Source organism: Biomphalaria glabrata, chromosome 3 (genome assembly GCF_947242115.1).
Source record: "Biomphalaria glabrata chromosome 3, xgBioGlab47.1, whole genome shotgun sequence".
Classification (NCBI taxonomy): Eukaryota; Metazoa; Mollusca; class Gastropoda; family Planorbidae; genus Biomphalaria; species Biomphalaria glabrata.
The window spans coordinates 22392855-22417170 of record NC_074713.1 but is presented as its reverse complement, the minus strand read 5'-3'; the positions used below and the strand labels follow the sequence as shown (position 1 = coordinate 22417170).

Below are 24316 nucleotides of genomic sequence, written 5' to 3'. Positions count from 1 at the left end.
TGTCATTAATACAATAAGATGTACCATTAGGTAAGTTAAATACTAATTCAATGAACATAGACTGTACAAAAGTTTTGAGAAATTCTTTTATTTCCTTAAAGAAAAATATAAAATATCATTCACTCCTTACAAACAGTCATTCAGTACAACATCACTCCACTCATGCACATTACTTGACTTTCAAACTTTGTAGACAGTATAGAATCAAAATATCTGTATAGAAAAACAAAGAGAAGTGTAATAAACCAGATTCACTCAAGAAAGGTGAAAATATCTTAACCCGATTTAACTAAAATACATTTTTTATTCAAATTTGGGTAAAACAAAATCTTTGTTTGAACATTCTTTATTGTAATAGCACTTACAAGCTGTAATGACTGATCTTTAAAGGCTTCCCTTGCTCATAGTGCTAAGTGTATATTGAGTGTTCATTGTATAATAGCATAGGGCGAAGAGAAGTTTCACAAATTTAAACTAAAGGTGAAACTAAATGAAGTTTCAGTGCTAATGAAATAAAACTGAAGGATTATGATTCAATCTATAGATTATCAGGAATAATATTACCTGAATCAATCACCTCCCATGTCTTTAAAGACACATTACAGAACTAGTTAGACATTTATAAGGGAGAATTACAAATGAATGCTTAGCTCAATCAAATTTCAATGCTGCTATTGGAAATAGGGCAGTCATTATTATTACAATACAAACATGTCATCTCAGTACATATATATATTACTTTTTAGTCCAGACTTGTGCATAACTTGTCTGTATATATATTAGTTGTGCTACGAAATTATGTATTATAAACAACACATCCTCATTCTACAAAGGAGTGAGTTAGGCAGACTTCAAATGATTACTCTTATGTTCAGTTTGGTGTGAAACCAGTTGTGTCTCCTGCCAAATCCTTGCCCTTCACAATCAGCTTTCTGACAACTTTATTTAAAAAACTAAACCCAAGATTCCAAAAAACCTGGTACAAAACAAGTACATGCTAAGCTAATAACAAAAGATGACCAAATATTTTCTATTTAGTGTATGAAGTACAACTTTGAAACACATCTAATACAAATCCAGGAAACTAGACTTGGACGGAGTATACAACTAATTGTTGGTTGGTTGTTGTTTTTTTAATCTATTTTTAAAGAAAAAATATTCCTTTTTCTTAAATTATTTCAGTATACATCACACACACATTAGAAGAAATATGTATAACATTTTCATTCTTAATCACTAAGAATAATCACACTACATTTAGTTATTATTAATTGAAATATTCTTTAAAAATATGGAGATATAAAATTCATTACAAATTATTTAAAGATCAGTTCTAGTTTCCAACAAGAAAAAATTGTTTTTATGCCTGTTCATACAAATGAATTCAATACAAATCATTATATATAGATATATAAGTATATTTAAATATATATATATATATCATTACCTTGTCTGATTATAAAAACTAACAAAATTTCCTGTCTTAATATTAGAAACTGTATATAATTTGCTTTAGAAGCAGATTTTAGTCGAATTAAAGTGCTTTTCTTCAAAGCTAGTAGCTGATTCTAGATGAGTAGAAATTTAACAACTTCAAAAAATGGAAAACAATGTTCAGAATGCACACAGAGTGTTAATGGTTTCTGTTCATTGCCAAAGCAACACTTGAAGTTTGTTTTATTTCATATATATATATATATATATATATATATATATATATATATTGCCAGAACAAAACTTAGTATCAACAGCCCCCAGTAAAGATTGTGCCTTATACAAGTTTTGTTTAAGAGCTGAGAGCATTACAGTGATTTCCTAAAAACCTGTCCAGATCAATACCAACCCACTCAGGTACAAGGCTAACTTGTAGATTTCTAATATGATGATGAGGAATAAATTAAAATGTGTAGAAAATTTGATAATTCTTTTTAATACTAAACTGTTCTCTGGGAATGTTTTATTTACCATACAAAGTTCCAAAGTCAATGTTTTGAAACCTTCTGCTCAATATCTATATACATATATGTACATTAAGTCATAGGACAAGACAATAAAATGATCCATTCAATGTTTCTTACTAAAACACATATTTACATTCAAACGTTGTTGTTAATCACTTGGTGATCATAGCAGCCTTTCAACTCACCAGACCAAAGAAAACTCCACAAATCATGTAGAAATATGTGTATATTTCATTTTGCTTTGTCAATTTATTGTAATCAAGTCTCCTTCAACCGGGAGTATGGTAGCCAACACTTATAAAGGCAAAGTCAAAACAAAACTACATCCTAGTGTTCAAATAACCAAAATTATGGTTGATTAAAAACAATTAACATACAAGGTGTTGAAATAATCACATATTTCACTAACAGATATTGTACTAATTCATTAATTTAGTAAGAACATTGAGTCAATAAATATTCTAATGGAAAGCACATCATCAAATGTTTATATTTCTCATTACAACTACTTTCAACCTATTTCATCCAATGTTACTAACCTAGTTTCAGTACAAATACACCATGCTTGCTCTTGTTATAGTCATCAGTTGTTGATTTCACAATCATCTCATTTGAAGATCACACTGATACACGTCCTCTGTTTTGAAGTTTTGAAGAGTCTAAAACGTCCTCAGCCAATGACATTTCCTTCAAGCGTTTGTCAAAATGTTTTGAGAGCCGGAAGTAAGCTTTATATTCTGGACTGTTTCTATTGTTATACTCTATGCAGTTGTCAAAAATTTGGCGAACATCATCAAGCATTTCAGAGGGCTTCTGGTATTTAAATGCATGTATTTTATTCCGGATAGTGCCAAAGTCCATGGGCTTTTTAATGACACTATAATAATCAGGAACCTGAAATAAAAATGATCAAAACAGATTCAACAAAAGTTTTGAAAACAAAAACATACAAAGATATCAAAGCTACAGCTTAAACTTTGTATGTTGTGTACACAAATTTCAATGAGCTAAATTGTTTCTATTTGCCTGCCATAATGCAAATCTTCTATTTGCCTGTCCCATAACTCTTCTGTTTGCCTCTCCATGGCAACTTTCTATTTAATAATAATAATAATAATTTTTATCCATAAGGAAATTTACCTGCCCTATTGCAGCTCTTCTATTAAAATATCTTATTGCAATTTTTTTTATTTATCTCAAATCGCAAATTATAAGTTAAAGTTTTATACAAAAAAAGTAAAAAGTAGTGAAAGTAGCACTTACTTAGAGTGCAGATGATGGATTATTTAAAGTTAATCATAAGTTAATTTTTTTTAACATTTTAAAATATTTTACCAGCTTCTTATCAACAGGTTTCAAAAATGGCCAGGCATCCTCATGTTTTATCAGTTCGTTGATCAATTCCTCTGCTGCCTTCATTTGTTGCTGATGGTTATTGGCCCTTTTGGAACTTGGATTTATAGGTTTCATGAGTCGTATGATAGGGTTATTGTCTAGAATTAAAGAATTAAACAGAAAATTATCATAACAAATCAACCTTTGTACATAAAGAGAAATTTATTATATTAAGTATGTAAATATGTTGGTTGAATGTTTGTGAAGTCTCCACAAAATAATTTCAGCTTTCACCAAGTGTTAAACAAAACAATTATTTTAGATTTAACTATTCTCCAACATTTGTTGGGAATCAAATAAAAACATGGAACTCATGATTTCATCTCAAAACTTTGACACAAACACCAAATTAATTCATTAGGTTTATTTTTCTACAAAATAAAATAGGTCCAAACTTGTTAACATGTTTATCTCAATTATTTCCCTCGTAAAAAAAACAAATACTGCTTTTAAATTACATACACATAAGTTACAAAGAAAAATTATTCTGATATTTAAGTCTTACCATCTGCTGAATCTAAAGAGAATCTTGAATGTGATTTGCTTTTCTTCATCTTGGGTTGTTTCGGTGTTAGTGATGGCGATTGATGTTTTTTAGGCCTGCCTAACATGGGGCTGTCTCTTGGACTTTCCTTTCTTGAACCTGGATGACTTCCATTAGCTGATTTTTTTTCTTTATTCAAAATACAAGATAGTACAATTGAAAGCATTGTGTGATGTACTCTACCCCAACAAAACAAACAAATTTAACTTGTTTCCTCCCCACCCCCCAATCCCTTAGTCTATAAAAGTCTAGCCAAGTATTTTCTTGCATTTTGAGCTACAATAATGCAAGTTAAATTAAGGAGGGGTGAGATAGGTCACAACTGAAGAGTAAAAGACATTCAAGGCAGTAGAGCTTGAAATGAGCTTGACTGTTCATCCTTCTGTTTAGGCTCATGCAAAAGATATCTACAGAACAATGGGAATTCACTTGTGAGAAATGTAACCATTTTGATATAAAAAAGACAGGTAGATTAGAATCACATTGGTGAAGACATATTAAAATGTTTCCCTCAAAAGAACAACTGAAACAATTTTGATGCAAATGCCACTTGCTAAAATAGTTGATGAAACAATGTCAATTTCTAAACACTGGTAATAATGTAGTTTTTAGCAGAAGCAAAAGCCACCTTAACCTGCGCTATCTGTGGACGGGAGTGTCTCTTCAAAATAGGGCTCCACAGTGTGCTCTGAGATGAACCATAGTCGTTCTACGACTGAAGGAGGCCAATGAATTACTTGATTATTCAAATAACTACAAGGCAAATACAAGATTTTTTTCTTCCAGAGAAAAAAAAAGACAGCCTCCAAACCCTTATTAGCATGACTAGGCGGCAAACCTCACAGATTGAGAGATGCTAATTTATTTCGTAATAATATGCAATGTCAAGTAATGTCCTTAATTTTTAAAAAAATTAAAGAATTGAGCAAAAGTCTACAAAAAACAAAAAAAACAACTTACCCTTAGTTCTGTTGCCTTTCATTTTACCTCCCCTACCACTGCTTATTTTAATTTTACCAGTTCTTTCAATGCCCATGCATATTTGACACATCCATTTTCCTTTAGGAACCTAAAGAAAATAGATACAGTTAGATATGTATAAATAAAAAATAACTATAATATACAATTTCACACATATCTAATCAATGTTTATGACATCTCAATCATTATGCCAAGTATTACAATAAATAACTATTTGTCTTTTAAAAGTTTGAATTTAGGGAATAGAAACCTCCTCAAGCTAACCACTGTGCCAGTGAAGTGCTTATGAAAAAAAGAATGTTATATAGTTATTAATTATTAGTTTCCAACTTTTTAGCGACACCTCTCGACACAGAGTATAACGGGGACTTATTTAACTTATAACCACATCTGTTAGGTACAATTTCTTTCCCATGTACCAAACAAAATAAGTAATTGCCAATTAATTAATTGTTTGTCTTTTTTTTTATTGATTTTTGTTTTATCAGTTACAAGAAATAATTGTGCACAATTTCAACTTGATCCAAGACTGGGTGTGGGAGAAATAACATGTACAAACTTTTTACTAAACAGACAAGTAGAGTGTGTTGATATAAGCTTTGTAGAAATTTAGATTCTAATTCAAGTTAATAAGACAGTTATAGGTTATCAAAAAGACCTCTAAGTCTATTTAGTCCCAATGAGTGTATAAGAGCTCCCAATAAATGCTGTGTGAAGAAACCATCAAGGATAGGATGAGTCTTGCACTTACCAAAACTATCACATTATTCTATCATCTTTAAAATTTGATCTTACCTTTTTCAAAGGAGGTTTAGCACAATGCAAGTGATAGGCCCTGGGGCAGCAGTCACAACATATCAACATTCCTGGAGTCTTACACCCCACACACACATCCTCCTCTGGGTTTTCATTAAGTTCATCATTGACATCTTCCTCTGTATCAGACTGGACAGTGCTGTCCTGGGAATCGTTTTCTTCATCTTCCTCATTGTCATCATCTTGCTGTGTGGTATCTTCTTCATTCTCACTGCTGTAACGAAAGACCAAGATACTAATTATTACTGTACATCATGCTGGCTTTAGTTTTTCACAAACATTTTGAAAATTATCTTTCTCAGACCTTGATGATCAAACTTTCATTTTGTCTCAACAAAGGAAGAATGTTTCGTTAGTTGTTTTTTTTTTAACTTTTTTAAGTATAATCAAAAGCCAATTTTCCATGGAATAAAAATCATTGATTTCTTTGCTAAATGAACCAATCAAACAAGTACAAATCTAGTACACAAAGCTTTACCCTTCCAACAGAATTTCGATTAGATAGTTATCATGATGATAAATGCTTTTAAGCACCACCCCACCCAGAAAAAAAAAATTGGCTCTGGCATATTGTCATTTAAAATCAAGATAACAAAACAAAACAAAAGAATGTAAACTATTTCTATTATTCATTATCTTTACATTTATGATAAAAATACAAATTGTTAATAATTAAAGAATGGATGAAACTCTTGTTTTCTTACTATTCCTCTCCTTCTGACGGTTCTTCATCAACTTCTGAAAATGTTTTCCTTCTGCCTTTTCGTACTGGACTTTTGGGTGTTTGTTTTGGTCTACATTCAGAACAGAACCAGTCACCACTTGGAACAGTCTGAAAATAGAGTATTTAATATTATCTTGAAACACTCTAAATTCTATTTTATTAAATGAAAAATAGATCACTTGTTTTACAGAATATGACTAATACTTAAAATCACATCTTATAATCATGCTGGTCTTTTTTTTTTTTTTTGATTAATTAGCTCAATCAAGTTATTAAAAAAAAAGTAAAGCTCCCCTTTCAGACATTGATGTAAAGGTCATCTGTTTCTATGGTCAAAGGTTAACGAGGGTGTCAAGTGGCCAGCAAAATGACCAACCACCTTTACTTTCCCCAACTAATGTCAGGTACCATTAGAGCTGAGGCGTCCGAAGATCCAGAAATTAAAAATCCCAGTCTTCAGCAGGATTCAAACCTAGAAAGCCAAGCACTTTACCACTCAGCCACCATGCCTCCTTATCAGGTTATTAGTGCTAAATAAAATTGTTTGCTGTAAATGGTCTTTGTCTTTAGAAATAGGTGATTTTATAACCATTGTGAGTGGGAAAAAAAGTAAACTTACATCCATTGGAGGCTTCAGGCAGTACATGTGATGTCCCCTGTCACAACCATCACACAGTAACATCTTATCTGGGTCCCCTTTTCTCCTACACAACTTGCACCTAGTCTCCAGAGTAGACTTGGCCCACACAATGCTCTTGTCCAGAGTAGCCAGGTGAAGGTAAACCTGAGACAAGCTGGTGGCTGACAGTAATGAATCCTCCCAGCGTTCAAATAAATTTCTGCCACTTCTTGTTGCAGAGATTTCTTCTGCTATTTGAACAATTAAAGAAAAAAAGGAATAACTATATATGACTACCAATTGAAATGCTCTTCTAAAATTAATGAAAACTAATTTGTTTTGAGTAAAAATTATTTTGTTCTAAAAATAAATATTCTAATGATTTATTGTTTAGGTGTCAAGGTTGTGAGACACATTTAAGGGAATTATGTAGCCACTATTGTGCCTTTGTGGTTATCTAGAATATGAATTTTTTAAAAGTTAGCATTTAATCTAAAGGCCAGAAGTCTGGGCCTACTATCAACCTTCTAAAGTTTCATCTTCCTCTTTCTTTTTTTTTTCTTTTGGTTGTTTCTTTTTCTTCTGATCATCCTCTTCTGTAAAATGTAAACAAAATAATAAGCATGATTACAACACTTTTTTATTTTACAATTTTAGTTCACAATGTGATTGCAAATAATTTCTTTCTGTTACTAAAGTGCAATAGTTTCTAAACAAAACTTACTTAAAGGTTCCTTCAAACACCTTGAGTCCACACCTCTGGCAATCTGAACCAAAGCCTTCGCAAGTTCACGAGATGCTGACTCAGAGTCTGCATTTTCTGTGAGAACACATTCCCCACTTGACAAAAAAAAAAAAAGCAATAGCTAAGCATTAAAGAATAAATGTGTAACTTTGTATCAAATAAACATCAAAAGAGGAACATGTTGGGATCATGTAGACATTGAAGTAATGATAACCCTTCAAGACTCATTATTAGGTGATAGAATAAAGTAGCTGTCAACAAAAGATTATTTAACGAAAGAAATCAACAGCAGTTAACACATAAGTGATACCCTAAGAATAACTAAAAAAAAAAATTGTTGGTTGTATTCAAATCTATACAAGATAAACCTTAAAACTTACCCATTTACTAAGACTTTTCCTGATGATGCAAAAAGGGGATCATCTGTTTGACAGTCATAGCTCTTATGTAAGATAGCTTCTCTCCAGGCCGACCTGTTCTTCACCTACAACATGTGCAACAGTTTTCTTAAGTTCTAGAACAATGGAAGCATATTTATAATTACGTTTTTTAAATTGCATTTGTTTAGACAACATGAAAAGACATTAAATTCATTACCTTAATGGTACCAAGTCCTCCAACATGAATTCTATCTTCCATGTCAAGCAGAGCATCACGAAGGTTGAGTTCCATTGTTACTTCTGCTTTGTCCACAATGAGAGCATCCTGTGCTGCTTTCTTGCTGGAGATTCCTCTAGTCATGGCAAGCGCCTTAAAAAAATGTTTAGTTTTGTCAGTGAATTTTTTTTTACAAATATTTACTTTTTTTGTCCGAATAAACTATAATAAACATAATAAACAAACTACAATATATTTATTATCTTAAGCGTACAATGTGTTTGCAAAACTATGATGTGAGGGTGTAAAGAAAAGAAAGCAAAATTTTGAATGAATATGATGTTTGTTTTCGCAATATTTCTTTTGGCATGGGAACAAAAAATCAACATTTCTATAAATTGCATCCTTTCTTTAAAATGGAATTCAAATTACTGTTACCAATCAAAACATGCAATATCACCTGTATTCTAGCCTTTTCTTCACCCCCATCTTCAGGCAGACAGAGTATATCAGTGGGACAATCTTGCAGTGCATGTGACAAGACTGGTTTCAACTCCATCAAAGACGTTCTCAAGGAACATTCTCTGAAGCCTCTTGTGTTTAAGCAGGCTATCAAAGCATCTAAATGTTCAGGAGTGTCTAAGAATTTCCAAATGGGCTTATGGGATTGCTTTTCAGTTTCACTATTTTCCAATTTAAGATCCTCTGTGACCTCCATTTTCTCTTCTTTAACATCCTTTTCATCCATATTTTTTTTATCACTGGTGTCAGACTCGGCATCACTGATCACTATACACTCATCACTATTTGTCCTTTTATTGTTTTCTTTTTCTTCCTAAAGGAAAAATAATATAATAGGTTCAATATTATTTTTTTTAAAATATAGACACATATTGCAACCATATAATTAAGAGCTAATACATCTTAAAATGATATAGCACTTAAAAAAAATTATATATAGTGGAAGAATTGTGTAACGCAACTGAAATTAACAATCTTTGTTTGTTGTTATTTTTGTTTTTATAAATGATACGTAAAAGTACAGGTAGTATTTTAGGTCAAAACATGAAAAGCTTAATTAGTACAATATTTATCTTATTTTATAAAACAAGATTTTTTTTTTTTTAATTTATATATTATGCCAAGAAAAAAACAACTGATTAAAATAATTTGAATTTAAGCAAATTAAAAATGAATGATTTACTTTTGATACCGGGGGCTGTGGTTTCATCATGGCTGCTGGTACATTCAACTCGTGATCCTCAATAAATAATCCACTGAGAGAAGAAAAGAAATAATATCTCCTATAAAGACGGTCTCTCCCAATAGGGTAGATTGACACCATTTTTTGAAGCTCCAATATTTCTAAAAGACTGTCATATTCTTTCTTGGCAAATTCACTTTTTTTTCTGGCATCCATTTCGTGTTCTTTCTGCTTTTCCAGCTCCTTTTGTTCTGGAGTTTTGTCTTCAAAACATTCAATTGAAGGAGTTTCAGCAGTGGAGCTACAATCAACATTAACACAACAATAAGAGTTTTTTTATAAATATTAATAATAATAATAAATAAAAAAATAATAAAAATGATAATAATAATAGCAATGGCTTCGATTCCAAAGATCAGGATGAGTGCAGTGTTCATAATACACAATTATTAAAAGCTCTAATGTATAAGTGCATTATTATAAAAAATCTGTCATGTTATTAAAATCACAAAATTATTAAGTTTAATCCCTTAAAGCTTAAAAAAAAAAAGTACATGAAATTATGTACAACTGACAGCAATTTAGAAAAATCTTTTTTTTTTTTTTTATAAAAAGCTGTCAGAATGAGAGAAGTATATTAATCAAACCACTACTCTTGCTTTCAAACTTTTGAATGTCTAAATGTACCTATTATTTTTTCTTTTTATTCCCCCAAAGTCTTTTTTTTCTTATTGGTTGCCAAGATTATTCTAAATCTATTTCTGTATTCTTGTCAACAATCAATGAAGTTATACAGAGGTTTCATAACAAAAAACACAAGAAGGGTTACAACAATACCTTGACTGTTCAGAAATTAGATGCTGCAATCTACGGGCTTGCTCTTTAGCTTTCTCTTCTATCATTTTCTTGTATCTATAATAAAAGTTGGAACAAAATGTAACAATTTCAGTTGTGAAATGTTAGTATTCAGTAGTGAGATAAATACTTGGTCAGCCAGACAGTTCAGCTATTAAGATCGATGACTACCTGTTAGCCTGCTCTTCTCTCTCCCTTCTTTGCTCTGCCCACTGCAACTGCTTCAGATCATACTTCTTGAGACGCAACTTTTCACCATTTTCTTCTATCATATCACGAACCATTGCAAATGTGAGAATCTGTTGTATTAAGGTGTTAATAATCTTGGCCTTATCGACTGTAATATAAACATTAGGTACTTTTTAATATTGTCTAAGAAATAATGTATCATTATTGAATGGAAAACATATGATAGTAGTTTCTACTCAGGACAAAGATTGAGTACTTACATGGAGACAAATCAAAAACATTCACTGTGGCCAAGGATTTAACTAATCCAGGGTCACTCAATTTCAGTTCTAGCCCTGGGTCATCATGACATGTGTAGCCTCCTCTCTGCTGATAACGGAACCTTGCATTCTTGTTACTAGCCTTAGCACCAGAAGACAAAAGATGAATTCGGACAATTTCAGACAGCGTAAACTGATCCAAAAGTGTATCACGTAATGGCATACCTAGATAAGAATGAAATTTCATGATCAAACACAAAAACTTAGACAAAGAATAGTTTCATTAAAATCAGAAGTTTCTGCTATTTGTTTACCTAATGTATTCATAGAAAACTGGGCCATAATAGTTGCTGTACGAATGACTTCATTAGTAGTTAGTTCTTCTTCCATATCATCATCTTTTTCTTCATCTAAAACAAAAACAACAAAAAAACACATTCATAAAGGGAAGATAAAAAATATAATAAAGATGTAGATATTGAAAATACAAGTGAGGGGAACCAATATTGGATTAGATTATTTAATTTTGTCAAGATTTACTGTTTTTGGTACTGTCGTCTTTCTTTTCTTTCTCCAGCTCTTGATACTCATCAGCTTCTTCTTCTTGTAAATTAAACAAAGCACACAACAACATCTGTAAAAGGTCACACAGTGGGCCATCAGGTTCATGATCTAACAATGCAGACTCAATCATTCCTGGTGAATAAAAGTAAGTCTCTCCTGTTAATGAATATCAACAATATATAGCAACAGATTTGTTCTTCATATTGAATTATTTCAATTTGATACAGATGGTATTTTATTGTATATTTAATGGAAGTAAGATAAAGCTGATTTCTGGCTTTATGAACTAAAATATAAAATGAGGGTCTAATATTTTTCAAAACTTTTGCTTGCAGTACAACAATAGTTTTACATTTTTTTACTGTGTTTGTTGGAAATAAACATGTTTCGATTAAATCTTCATTAAGGAAAAGTAACTAAGAAAAAATGTTTTTTCTCAGAATTTCAGAGACCTAACCTGCTGGCTGCCAGAAATTTGTATGTGAAGAGTAAAGGCAAAGAGTTCCTGTGCTGGCCATACAACATCCTAGTAAAATGTTGGCCACAGTGAGTTGAAACATTGCTTTATATACACTTTCTAGGTTGTCATCGTGTATTTTGCAAAACCTATTTTGAAAACTAAAAAATTTTTTTGTAGAAAACAAATTATAGCCCAATGGCAGTACCTACCCCATGTAAATCCTTTTGGGAAAAACTGCCTGAAATCAAAAATTGTCTTGAAAATGTGCGCAAACTCCAGTATCATAACAGCATCTCCAAATAGCTCCATTGGCACCCTGGTCCTGACAAGAATAAATTCTGGCATCTCCTACAGAGTCAAACAATAGTAACAAGTTATGGGACTGTGAGAAAGCCAAATCAAGTGGTAATAATATTAAAATACAAAAAATGTATTGACTACCTTCAGGTCATCACATTCGAGGTCATCTCTAGGTTTAGACCACTCCCTATAGAGCTCCAACTCTTTTCTCTTTTCTTCTATCTTTTTAACTCGTTCCTGAACAATTTTTAAGAGAAAAAAATTAGGAATTACTTTTTTGTTTGTTGTGGAAAATGAAATTCAGTTCTTTGAATTAAAAAACTTTTGAAGTTCAAATAACAACTAAACTGTTATAGTCACATATTGCTACATATATAATTTACCTTTTCTTTTTCTTCCTTTCGCCTAAGTTTTTCTGCTTCGATATGACGGCGCATTTCTTCTTTTTTGGCTTCCTTTTCTTCGAGCATTTTTTTCTTTTCATCTATTTTATTCTGCTTCATTTTTTCTTTCATTAAGGCTCTGTCTTCTGGAGTTGGTTGAGGAACATATTCCACCTGGGGTTCTAAAATGTTAATAAATATTAATATAAATACATAACTCTTACAAGAGACTGCCAACTAAAAATATTAAGACTCTGATGTCTACATTGCTGACGTTACCTGAACTAACTCTTTGACCTTTGTTGTTTTTCCTCATTTTGCTGCTTGAGTGTTCAATACTGTCTTCTAAATCTACCTCTGAATCAACTGGCTCAAGTGATTTCTTAGAGTTACTTTTTCTTTTCAAAACAGTCTTTTGAAAATTAGGAGGAGGGCCTGCATAAAAGTCTTCAAACTTTGCAGAATTTAATCCAAGTTTCTTATAGAGGGAATCCTAAAACAAAGGAAGAATTCATATTGAAAATGTGTTCAGTTCACTTGAATGTTCTTAAGATTAGGTGGACATTTAGATATTTTAATAGAGTAGATAAGGGATGGGTAAATTGCGGCCCGCCGGTTTATTTTAAGCGAAAATCTACAGAAATCAGGTGTGCCCCCGAAAATAAGCATATAAAAATAAAAATATGTTAAAACTAATTTTAAATAACTATATAAATATTTGACATTGTCTCATTATAAAAAGTTTCAAGTAAACGGAGGATATCTTTATTGGGTATACTTCAATACATTCAGCCAAAGACACAATCTCAGGCCAGTATTATTCAATGCTTTGAAAAACTGTGATTAGCGTTGGGTATGCTTGGAACAAGATGGCAAGTGTAACAATAGATAGATCTCTATCTTGGAGAAAAACATGTTGTTTTTTTAATATAGAATATCCCAACCATAAATTCTAAACGGGAAAATTCGCACAAACATCAATAAATATTACATGTCCACATTTCAGTAATCAAACTTATCAGAGCTAGGGTCTTAACCACAGGCAGTTCTGAAAAGTACTTAAAGAGTTAGAAACAAAATATTCCGATGCAACCACTGGCTTAGCATGGGTAAGGTAATGAGAATATAAAATCTGTGACTTTGTTGCTAATATTTCTAATAAAGAGTGGAAGGCAGATATTTCATAATTTTCATAATGACTGTTGAGTGGATAGTTTCAATATGAAATGTAAGTGCAAGTAAAATCTTTTCAAACAAAGCTTTCCCATTTATCCAGGCAAGCAAGTGAAAACAGGTTTTTTGCTGAAAATTGAAACTATCTTATCTTATATAATACAGACGTTACTTCAAAAAAGAAGATGATTACGTCCTAAGTGTCATGCATTCAGTCATGCATATTAACCAATGACTTAAATTCTGCCAAGTCACTGGTTTTCCTGGCTAGCTCAGGCAACCCTTTCGATGCTCTAATAGCACTAGGGAAGAAGGAGCTTTTGTACAAATTTGTCCTAGCACAGGGGTGGGCAACCTTTTTCAACCGAGGGCCGCATTAATGAAATTTGGGGACCAGGCGGGCCTCATATATATATATGAGGAATTAAAACAAGAGTTAACAATTTCTTGAACTATCCATCATTTCAACACAAATGTATAGTAGTACTTAATATGAAGTAATTAACTGTTTACTCTCGAGCATAATATTCCGGAACCATGGAACTAGCTTACTAGTTGTTGCTTTTCTTGAGACTACTGTCAAATTAACTTCAATAAGCATCGACCTGTTCTAACACGTGATAATTTTCAAATAAAAAGAAAAGCTTTTTCAAAGATGAATGTGGTTGCTTAAAATGTGAAAGTTTAAGTTTCTTAAAGTGTGGATATACAGCTTCTGGCACCTATAAAACTCCTGTGAAGGAACTGACTATAACTTCTCTTTCTATGTCATCTGGAGCTGAGTCAGCTTCTGCATTAAATGGTGAACTGAGGCTATTGAAAACTGGTTTCAAGTTCTTGACGTCATAAAATTTGTTTTAAAATTCCACAATCAAGGAATCCAAATAAGTCTTGTACTTTTCAACCATTCACTAGAAATAGTTTCACCTTTCAGCTAAGGTAAAATGATAAAGCCTTAATTTCTCTTGCTGGCATCAAGAAATGGAATAGTTCTGTTTGAAAAGATTTAAGATGCACATGCATTTCATGTGCAAACCACAAATTGCAATGCTTCCGATGATAAACATGAAGTCTGTCTTCAACTCTTTATTAGAAATATTAGTAACAAAGTCACAGTCAATGTCCATCAAGGAACCTAAAATTTTCTTCCTTGAGATTTCATGTTGATCTAATGATTGGCCAACAAATACTACTGTGTTACCGAATATCAGAATATTTTAATTCCAAATCATCACATACTTTTCAGAACTGTCAGTCGGGGCCGGCCTTGGATACTTGGAGGCCCCGAATAAAATATAAAAATACAAAAGAAAGAGAAAAAACTAAAATTATGCAATTTATTAAAGACCTAGTGTACTTCAAACAATAACATTGAATTCAAGTTTCGCTGTTTTCCTTCTCTATAAATCAAAGCATATTTCCTTTGCGAGGTCCCCACCAATCACGGACCTTAGAAGCTGCATACTTTGACTATGCCTAGGGACGACCCTGGGGACGGACGGCCCTGTGCATATTATGCTATCGCAATCTATGAAAGTCGCAATAGGTGTCAATTTAGTGTAGCTTTTTGTAAACTTTCAAGTTACTAGTTTATTGTTGGGATATTTTCTTTATTTTATTAAAAAGGTTGTTTTTCTGAGTCAAAGCTCCATCAGTTGTTACCCTTGCCATCTTGTACAAGCCAACCCAACTCTTTCAACACAGTTCTTCATAGCATTGAATAAATACTGGCCTGGGCTTATGTCTTTTTCTGAATTTATCGAAATATTGCTATTAAATAAAATGTTTGTTTACTTTAAACTTTTTATAAGGACGTTTAGAGACAATGTTTCTTTAGCCTCTTCATTATAAGTGATAAGAATCAAAAGTTTCAACAATTTCTATACATATTTACAATGATTTATTTTTAATATATTTGCAATTTTATATGTGTAATGTGTGGTCACACTTGATTTATTTAGGTTTTCGCGGGCCCCATAAAACACTTCGGCGGGCCGCATGTGGCCAGCGGGCCGTAATTTGCCCAACCCTGTCCTAGCATATGGGATGAGGAATGTGCCTTTCTGAGTATTTTATTAAATTTTGTTTTTGTATTTGAAGATTATGGTTCAGTGTTTTATGTATAATTACTACTTTACTTTTGAGTCTTCTATCCTGAAGGCTTTCTAGATTTAGTGATTTTACTCTAGTCAAATGTGAATATTCGTTTGTCATGAATCTCACTGCTCTATTTTGTGTCTGTTCCAGTTTCTTAATGTTTTCTTGCCTTGAGGGGTCCCAAACAGAGGATGCATATTCTATTATTGGCCTAACCAAGGTTAAATAAAATTTTAGTTTTATGTTCTTATTTGATTTATAGAAATTTCTTTTAATAAACCCTAATGCTTTGTTTGATTTTTTGATAGCTTCATCAATATGGGGATTCCATGATAGTTTTTCATTTATTATAACACCTAGGTATTTTGCGTTTTTAGTCTGTGTTACTGGTTTACCATGAATAAGATAAGTGGAATTAATTTGTTTTAGTTTTTTTGTTACTCTTAATAACTGACATTTTTCTGGTTGGAAAGACATGCTCCAATTTGATTCCCATTTCTGTAATTCATCTAATTCTCTTTGTAAAATTTCTGTATCTTGTGTTGTTTTTATTGTTCTATATATTACACAATCGTCTGCGAATAATCTGATTTTGTTCCTGAACTAATGCAATATGGTAAATCGTTTATGTAAATTAAAAATAGTAGTGGACCTAAGACTGTTCCTTGACGTACGCCTGAGTTTACTGTTATTGGTGTTGATTTAGAGCCATTTATTATTACAGTTTGTTCTCTCCCTATCAGAAAATCTTTAATCCACTGATGTAATGGATCAACAATGCCAAAATATTTTAATTTTTTAAGCAAACTATGGTGGTGAACTTTGTCAAAAGCTTTGGAAAAATCTAGTAAGATAGCATCTATTTGCTCACTGTTATCTAAACCTTTTGAAAAATCATCAATTAGTCCTATTAGTTGTGTTTCACATGATCTATATTTTCTAAAGCCATGTTGGTATGGAGTAAGGACATTATGTTTGTCTAAGTGCAGCGAATACAGAACAATGCCGCTCAAAAGTCCTAAAAAAAAAACTAGTCGAGATTCTGCTATTACACTCTTGCACACGCTCCATTGGCTTCCTGTGAAAGTTAGAATCGATTACAAGGTTGCCACACTTTGTCATCAGTGTATATATAACAACGAGATGCCCTTGTACCTTAGCGAACTGATTACTCCATATGTCCCCCAGAGAGCCCTGCGCTCAATGGACTCAACGCTTTTAGTAGTGCCACGTTTCTCCCTCAAAAGCTACGGTCTGCGGGCTTTTTCAGTTCACGGACCAAAGGTTTGGAACTCACTCCCCATTGATCTCAGACAGACAACATGCTACACCACTTTTAAGAAGAACATTAAGACCTATCTGTTTAAAACTTTTTTAGATTAACTGTCATTTTAGCTGTCGTGTCTGTAATGTTTGTTAACAGCGATTTATAAATAAAATTATTATTATTAAGTGGTTTATGATGTTGCTACATATTATGTGCTCTAGGATTTTACATGTGATGTCAGTAAGTGATACTGGTCTGTAGTTTCCTGGGTCTTTCCAGTCCCTTGGTACTCTGCTCTGGTTAAGATATGGCTGAAAAAGTATTCTGAACACCGGTGCTAGCTTATTGCTTAGTTCTTTAATCTAGCTGGAATACCATCAGGTCCAGATGCTCTATTCGGTTTGATGTTGGCTAATAGTTTTTGGATTCCCTTTTCTTGTACTACTATATCTACTATGTTGTCTACTTGTTCAAATTAAGTAATATGTCTCTGTCTCCTGGGGCTGAGAATGATGATGCAAAGTATTTGTTTAGGATGTTAGCTTTAGTTTCATTATCATTATGTGTTAAGTTGTCTTCTCTTTTTAATGGCGCTATGCCTGTTGTTTCGTAGAAATTACATTGTTTATGTATTCACTCTGCAGCTGTCTGCTTACTTTTTGGGTTAGATGTTTAATTTTTATGTACTTTTTATAAATTCTTTCTTGCCTTAGTTTTTTAAATTTTCTATATAGGTTTTCCTTCCGTTTACAAAGCTTCTTTAATCTATTATTAAACCAGCATTTATTTATTTTGTTTGATGTGTATTTAGTTGGTATATGATTTTCTATAATGTTTTTAAGATAGTTTTTATGAAATTCCAGAGGTCATCGACTGGTTGGTTAATGTCTTTTTCGAATAAGAATGTTTGTTGAAAGTTTAATGCAGCTTGGTGTAGTTGTGTTAGGTTACATTTGTTCCAGAGTAAGATTTTTCTTTTGGGTTTTATATTGGCTACTGCTTTTATCTGACTGTGTATTTTTTTGATCTCATGGTCTGATAGACCAGGGATACTATCATAATCTACTACTAATCCAGGTCTGTTGGTTAAGAAGAGATCTAATGTGTTGTTTAATCTAGTTGGCTTTTTAATGATTTGATCTAAACTTAAGTTGTGTAAAGTTTCTATGAAAAGCTCATTTATCTCCTTAAGGTTTTGGTGTTTATCTATGGTTAGTGTTTTCCTATTTATATCAGGTAGGTTGAAATCCCCCATAATCCAAAAAACTACATTTTTATTTGTCTCTTTAAGTGTAGTAAATTGATTACATAGTTCCTGTATGTATTCTAAACTAGAATTTGGTGGTCTGTAAATACTGCCTATTATTAGGGATGTTGAGGTGGTATTAATTTTACAAAATGTTGATTCTATATTTTTTGAGTTAAGTAAAGTTTAGTAAGGTAATTTCTTCTGCTATAAGAGTGTTTTTTTTTATTGCTAATAGAACTCCTCCATGATTATCAGCCCTATCTTTTCTAAACACTTCATAATTACTATTGAAAATTTCTGCATTATAAATTTCAGGATGTAGCCAAGTTTCTGTTCCTGCAATTATGTCTGGTTTCTCACATTCTAATAAAATTTCTAAGTCTGCTGTTTTGTTCCTAATGCTTTGAAAATTTATTACTAAGGTTTTAAGATATTTTGGTATTACTTCTTTAGTAGGTTTGTTTAATGAGGGTGTTGTATTGGTGAAGTGGATCTGGCTAGTGGTTGGTGAGTTTGGTTTGGGATGGTGTTTAGGATGTTGTCTGGGTTAGAAGTGTCTGCCTCAAAGGAATCAAACAGTCCTTATGTAACCTGAGGTAACCCACACGGTACACAGTGCCACGCAGTGTCTTTGTTGCCTAAGGCATAATACACAGGTGTATTCATATGGAGACATGATGCGTGGTACCATTCATCATAGGTGTCACATTGAATGGCTTTCTGTTTCATAGTGCATACTTTTTTGGCAGATGTTGCATCTATCTTTAGATCTAGGCCCTGGATTTTATTCTACACCTCCTACTATTAATATTAAGAGTGATAGGTATTTATTTCGGCTGTGTCTAATTGAGAACTTCCATTTGTGATGGGTAAGTTTCTTTAATGTTATGGATGTGTATGTTAGATTATTTTTGAAGTTACATTGATCTATAGTGTGATGATTGATAATGACTGTTGTTTCCCTTTTTAAGTTTAGTGTTGACTGAGGGAGATCTAGATCTGTGTTCAGCTAGTGTGTATTTAGTAATTATCAGGATAAATAGCCAGAGTAATTTCAAGATGGCTGTTGTTCGGTTTTAGTTTTTAAAGGTCTAGTCTAAATCTAGTTTAAAGTTTACAATGCCTAAGTTAAGTCTAAAATGAAAGCTAATTTACAAATAACAGTGACAATGGTTTATTCAAAATATAGACCTAGATCTAGTCTAGATCTATGTTTATGTCTATACAATTTAATATATTTACGTGTATAACTAACTATATAGTATAACACTATTAGTTATTATTAGTAGTATTAGTAGAACTAAAGTCTAATTTAAAATTAGACTTATTAAATTTCCCAATAGAAACTATTTCTAGTGAAATGGTTAAAAATTTTATGCATGCCAGAAGCTGTATTTACACACTTAAAAAACTTTGCTGCTAAACTTTCACATTATTCGTGTACAAAATCATATGAACAAGCATCTTCTTTTTGTGAAAACTAAACAAATGAGGCCAGATCAGACACAATGGTGCCCTTTCTGATCACTTCCCAATAGAAAATGGCGTGAAGCAGGGCTGTGTATTTGCTCCTACTCTATTCGCTATCTTCTTTGGTGTAATGCTGGGTCATATGAGACAACGATTGCACGAAGGCATCTATATCCGGTTTCGTTCTGACGGCAATGTGTTCAATCTTCGACATCTACTATCCCATACAAAAATAAAAGAGATGGTCATAACGGAGCTTCTCTATGCCGATGATTGCGCCCTGCTAGCTCACAATGAACATGACCTCCAGAATACGGTAAACGAATATGCATACGCTGCCGCCTCTTTCATACATACTCAGCCCCAAGGATCACTGTAAACGGACAGCCCCTTAATGTGGTAGACCACTTCACATATCTAGGTAGTATAGTGTCAAATGACGCCTCACTTTCAAGGGCAGTTGACAACCGTCTGGCCAGGGCCAGTAGCGCTTTTGGACGCCTTCAGGCGAGAGTTTGTCGGAACAGATCGCTCCGCCTGCCTACAAAAATCAGTGTCTACCAGGCGGTGGTTCTCGCAATCCTTCTGTATGGCTCTGAAACATGGACACTATACAGGAAACATCTAAGACTTCTTGAGCGCTTCCACCAAAGATGCTTGTGCTCCATCATGGATATGCGGTGGCAAGACCGCACTACAAACAGCGATGTCCTTGCGAACACCGGTATGGACAGTATAAAGGGACTTCTTTTGGTCTGACAGTTGCGCTGGGTAGGGCATGTATCCCGTATGAGAGACGAACATATGCCAAAGGCAGTCTTTTTTGGTGAGTTAAAAGGTGTTTGACGTAACAGAGGCGCCCCATGGAAATGCTTCAAAGACCAGCTTAGGCGTCAACTTTCCTTGGCTGACATAGAAGAAAGCACCTGGTTGCATGCGGCCTTAGAACAAGACAGCTGGAGGTCACTCACGAAGGCTGCGGGATACACATTTGAGACCAAGAGAAAATCTGCTGCCGACGACAAACGCAGGGGGGGGGGGGGGGGTGTCGAAAAGAAAATCTAAATCGACCATCTGTGGACAATGGTTATAGTTGCCCTGGGTGTGGCAAAATATGTAGGTCACAGCTGGGACTGCACAGCCACGGGAAATACTGCATTCCTCACTAATCTTCGGACTCAAAGACTAGCCTTATTATATATATATATGGTTGCCCACCACTGGAGTAGATAATTTATAGTGTAAAAATATTGGAAATGCTTTCATGTTTAACTACATTCAATCCTACTATAGAAATGTAAGACAATTCTTACCTTAACTTTCCAGATTCCATTGACTGGTGAGCAGTGCTGCTTCAAGAAGAGCTTACTTCTGTCTCTTGTATATAATCCTTTTTTTCGACTGAATATAAATTAATAATCAACATATTACAATAAAAATACTTAATGACCTTTTTTTTTAAGCTGCACAACATTTTTGTTAAGTTTGAGCTAGCCAGTATTCTTCTACCTTACCATAAGGTCACAGCTTGAACTGTTTCAATGTCAGAAGATCCCACAATTCTTATTATGTACTCGAACTTCACAGGATCACTTCCAGCATTTTTTTTCTTTTTCTGACTGAAAAAAAAACAAACAAAAAAACAGTGTGTTATTGTTGGAATCATGAGATAAATTGTCATTTAAAAATGTCAAGTTCAAAATATCATGTTAAGAGGTTGTAGATGTATTCTAAGTTAAATATATATATAAGGCGAATACTTTTTTTTTTTAAATTACAGTTTTTCGCAACTGCATTTTCAAAGCTAATACATATAACACAGTCCTTCCCCTTTCCAATTATCAGCTAATAAATAAAGGAAATATCTAAACATTTATCAAACATTCAGACACCCAGGCTAGTGACACTTAGAAATCTCAAACAAATCTTGTTCCACACACTAGTACAAACAAATACAATATAAAAGCCTAGTCACCTAGGTGCAGCAAGTCCTTGCTGATGACAGATGGAAACTGAGGACATGGGGCCTCAAGCTAAACTTCTAGGGTCTCTAGGTATAGATAAAACTCTAAAACACACACACACACATGTATAAATAATGCTGTTAAGGGGGAAAAAAAAGGCAAAAAGCTAGTAAACCTTTTAGATTCTGATATTGTAGAGTTAGAATCCTCTGAATCATCAATAACAATAACATCCCCATTTGATTCTTGTGGAGGGTTAACACCAATAACTCTGCATGCTTTTCTGTAAAAAATAAATAAACAACAATAATATGTGAGAACTTATAGTATAGCTGTCTATCATGACTCAGTGTATTGGTCTACGATTTTATGACCTACAGTTATCTAAGTTTACATATTTATTCTGTTTCTTTAAACCCCCACACCCCACAAAAGAGATTAGATCATAGCTCTCTTAGTATTTAAATCTTGATATTTGTGCATTGTTTTATTTCCATATTGCCCATATGGGTGAAGTAAAATATTACATGCAGTTCAAGAACTTAAAATTAACAATGTTACCTTTGGCTTCCAGAAATGTACTCAAGAGTTTCACCAATGAAAAAACGGTCTTTGGCAAAGACGAAAACGTCATCATTAAGATCATTCAATCTACTTCTTTGTGTTAGTGATGCCAGATAGAGTAATGGCTTCTTCAAACTGTCCTGAAAAGTTGATAAGTTTTTCTTTGCTCTGTTTTCACATTCTGTAGCTTCTTGAAAGGTCATGCCAGACTTTCCTGTGAGTGCACATGACCATACCAGACTGTTGCACAGAATAATCCTCTCAAAGAAAGCACTGGAGAGTAAAAAATATCTAGCTGACACTTTTAGATTTAGATATCTAGTTACTATATAATATAGAATATAAATCTATATGTGTAACTCAGTGTAACTCATAAGAAATAGTTAGCTCAGATCTAGTATGATTCTATAAATTATACATAGGTTGTAATCTAGATCTAGAGATATAATCTATCTTCTATGTCTAGAGTCTAGAGTATAAAAATTAATAACGTATAGTACAGTTACTAGATATTCTAGATTTTATATTGAATCTAGTAAGATTTTTTTTTAAGATCTAGATATATATAGTATTAAAAATAGTCACTCTTAGTCTCTTTGTCTTTAGACGTTTAGTATTTAAATCTAGTGACAATCTCATGATCTAGCAGGACTAGTGACTAGGGCTTGTACTAGATCTAGATTCTAGTAATCTAGTAGCACTAGTTACCCTAGTAGTAGTAGTAGGGTAGATGTATACCTAGTCTAATAGATCTTCTCAAAATCAAATTATTCAAATCTACTGATCTAGATCTAATAAGTCTAGAGTCTAGATCTACATCAAGATATTATAATCTTCTGATCTAGACTATTCTAGACCTAGAGTGTCCTAGAGTCAGAGAGTTTAATGATTAATGGAGGATGCTTCCTCGTCTTACTGTTATGTCCAGAGCCATTTCACTTTCAGCTGTCTATCTATCTAGATCAGATCTAATTCATCATTTCATGAAAATTCATGTAAATGTATGTCAAAATATAACATTTAATTTAACATTATAAGAAAAGTAGATATAGAAATCTTATATTATGTAAACATCTCTTTTGAAGAGTACCTGAAGCGCATGTTAAATAAATGAAGATAAACTTACTTGTAATCCCTGAAAATTTCATTTGTTATTTTGCAATGAAAAACCTCTTCCTCCGGATCGAGATCCTGTGGTATTTTCTGTCTGTGAAATGGTTGCTTACGAAGGAGCGGCATGTTGCTTGATAAATGTTTTGGAGGGAAACACAAAGGCTTTTAACACACGAATGAATGTATTATACTTCAGTTCTTTGACTAACAATATCATACAACATTAGTATAAACAGAAATATGTAATCGTCCATAAGAAAATTCTAGATTTGTTCGAGCATTTTAGTAAAACTTTGATATGTACATCTCTAATGCTGTCTCTCCGTCACAAAGAGGTCATAATGCAAGCCAGCGTGAACACACTACGAGTCCAAGTTTCATTATAGCTTTTTTCTGAAGTGTGGGGTGGGCTTAGAAGTATTCGAAATATACTATTAAAATCGAATAAATAATTGTTTAAAATTAAAGTAATGTATATTAGGCATTTCAATATACAGTTTACATTATGTTTCATTATTATTAAACAATAATGAGCATTTTTAATATTTTTTAATAAGTTTTTGTATGAAGAATAAGCAATCGGAAAACTCCTCTCTCTAAGACTAGTCTAAAAATAAACGACTTGTCATTGGCTATATTTTCTATGACGTCCAAATATCGAACGGAAATTAAAATAACAGTATTTTGTTATTTCAACTTCAACAAAAAGATTTTATAATTATTATTATTATCTTATCTTCTTATCTTATATAATACAGACTGAAATTTAATTAATTGCGTGCTGACAATTGGCGTGAATGATCATATATAGTTATATTTGTA

At 32.8% G+C, this 24316-nt stretch overlaps 1 protein-coding gene across 2 annotated transcripts; it reads right to left on the bottom strand.

The window, feature by feature from the left end:
• Window positions 1–68: 68 nt before the first annotated feature.
• On the bottom strand, window positions 69–24059 carry LOC106056853 (bromodomain adjacent to zinc finger domain protein 1A-like). Of its 2 annotated transcripts, none has more exons than XM_056024013.1 (27): window positions 23508–24059; window positions 22379–22654; window positions 21993–22100; window positions 21368–21472; window positions 21167–21254; window positions 12877–13090; window positions 12598–12779; window positions 12356–12451; window positions 12124–12262; window positions 11431–11586; window positions 11205–11300; window positions 10891–11115; window positions 10613–10778; window positions 10424–10498; window positions 9587–9887; window positions 8843–9217; window positions 8383–8535; window positions 8166–8269; window positions 7765–7880; window positions 7565–7636; window positions 7041–7288; window positions 6402–6529; window positions 5677–5911; window positions 4861–4969; window positions 3862–4029; window positions 3297–3454; window positions 69–2855 (listed from the first exon to the last, which is right to left on the bottom strand). In XM_056024013.1, the coding sequence occupies exons 1-27, from the start codon at window positions 23618–23620 to the stop codon at window positions 2580–2582; spliced, it is 4482 nt and encodes a 1493-aa protein (XP_055879988.1). In that variant the 5' UTR covers window positions 23621–24059; the 3' UTR covers window positions 69–2579. The 2 variants fall into 2 exon arrangements, with proteins under 2 accessions (XP_055879988.1, XP_013069196.2); XM_013213742.2 differs by having other exon boundaries at window positions 7041–7291; window positions 23508–24057.
• Between the last annotated feature and the right edge of the window lie 257 nt (window positions 24060–24316).

Coding starts and splice junctions, on each gene's coding strand:
- LOC106056853 (XM_013213742.2), bottom strand. CDS start 23,620: ATGCCGCTCCTTCGTAAGCAACCATTTCACAGACAGAAAATACCACAG. Junction 9,218..9,586: donor CACAGCCCCCGGTATCAAAA/GTAAATCATTCA, acceptor TTTTTCCTTTAG/GAAGAAAAAGAAAACAATAA. Junction 4,030..4,860: donor GAAAGGCAACAGAACTAAGG/GTAAGTTGTTTT, acceptor TTTTGAATAAAG/AAAAAAAATCAGCTAATGGA.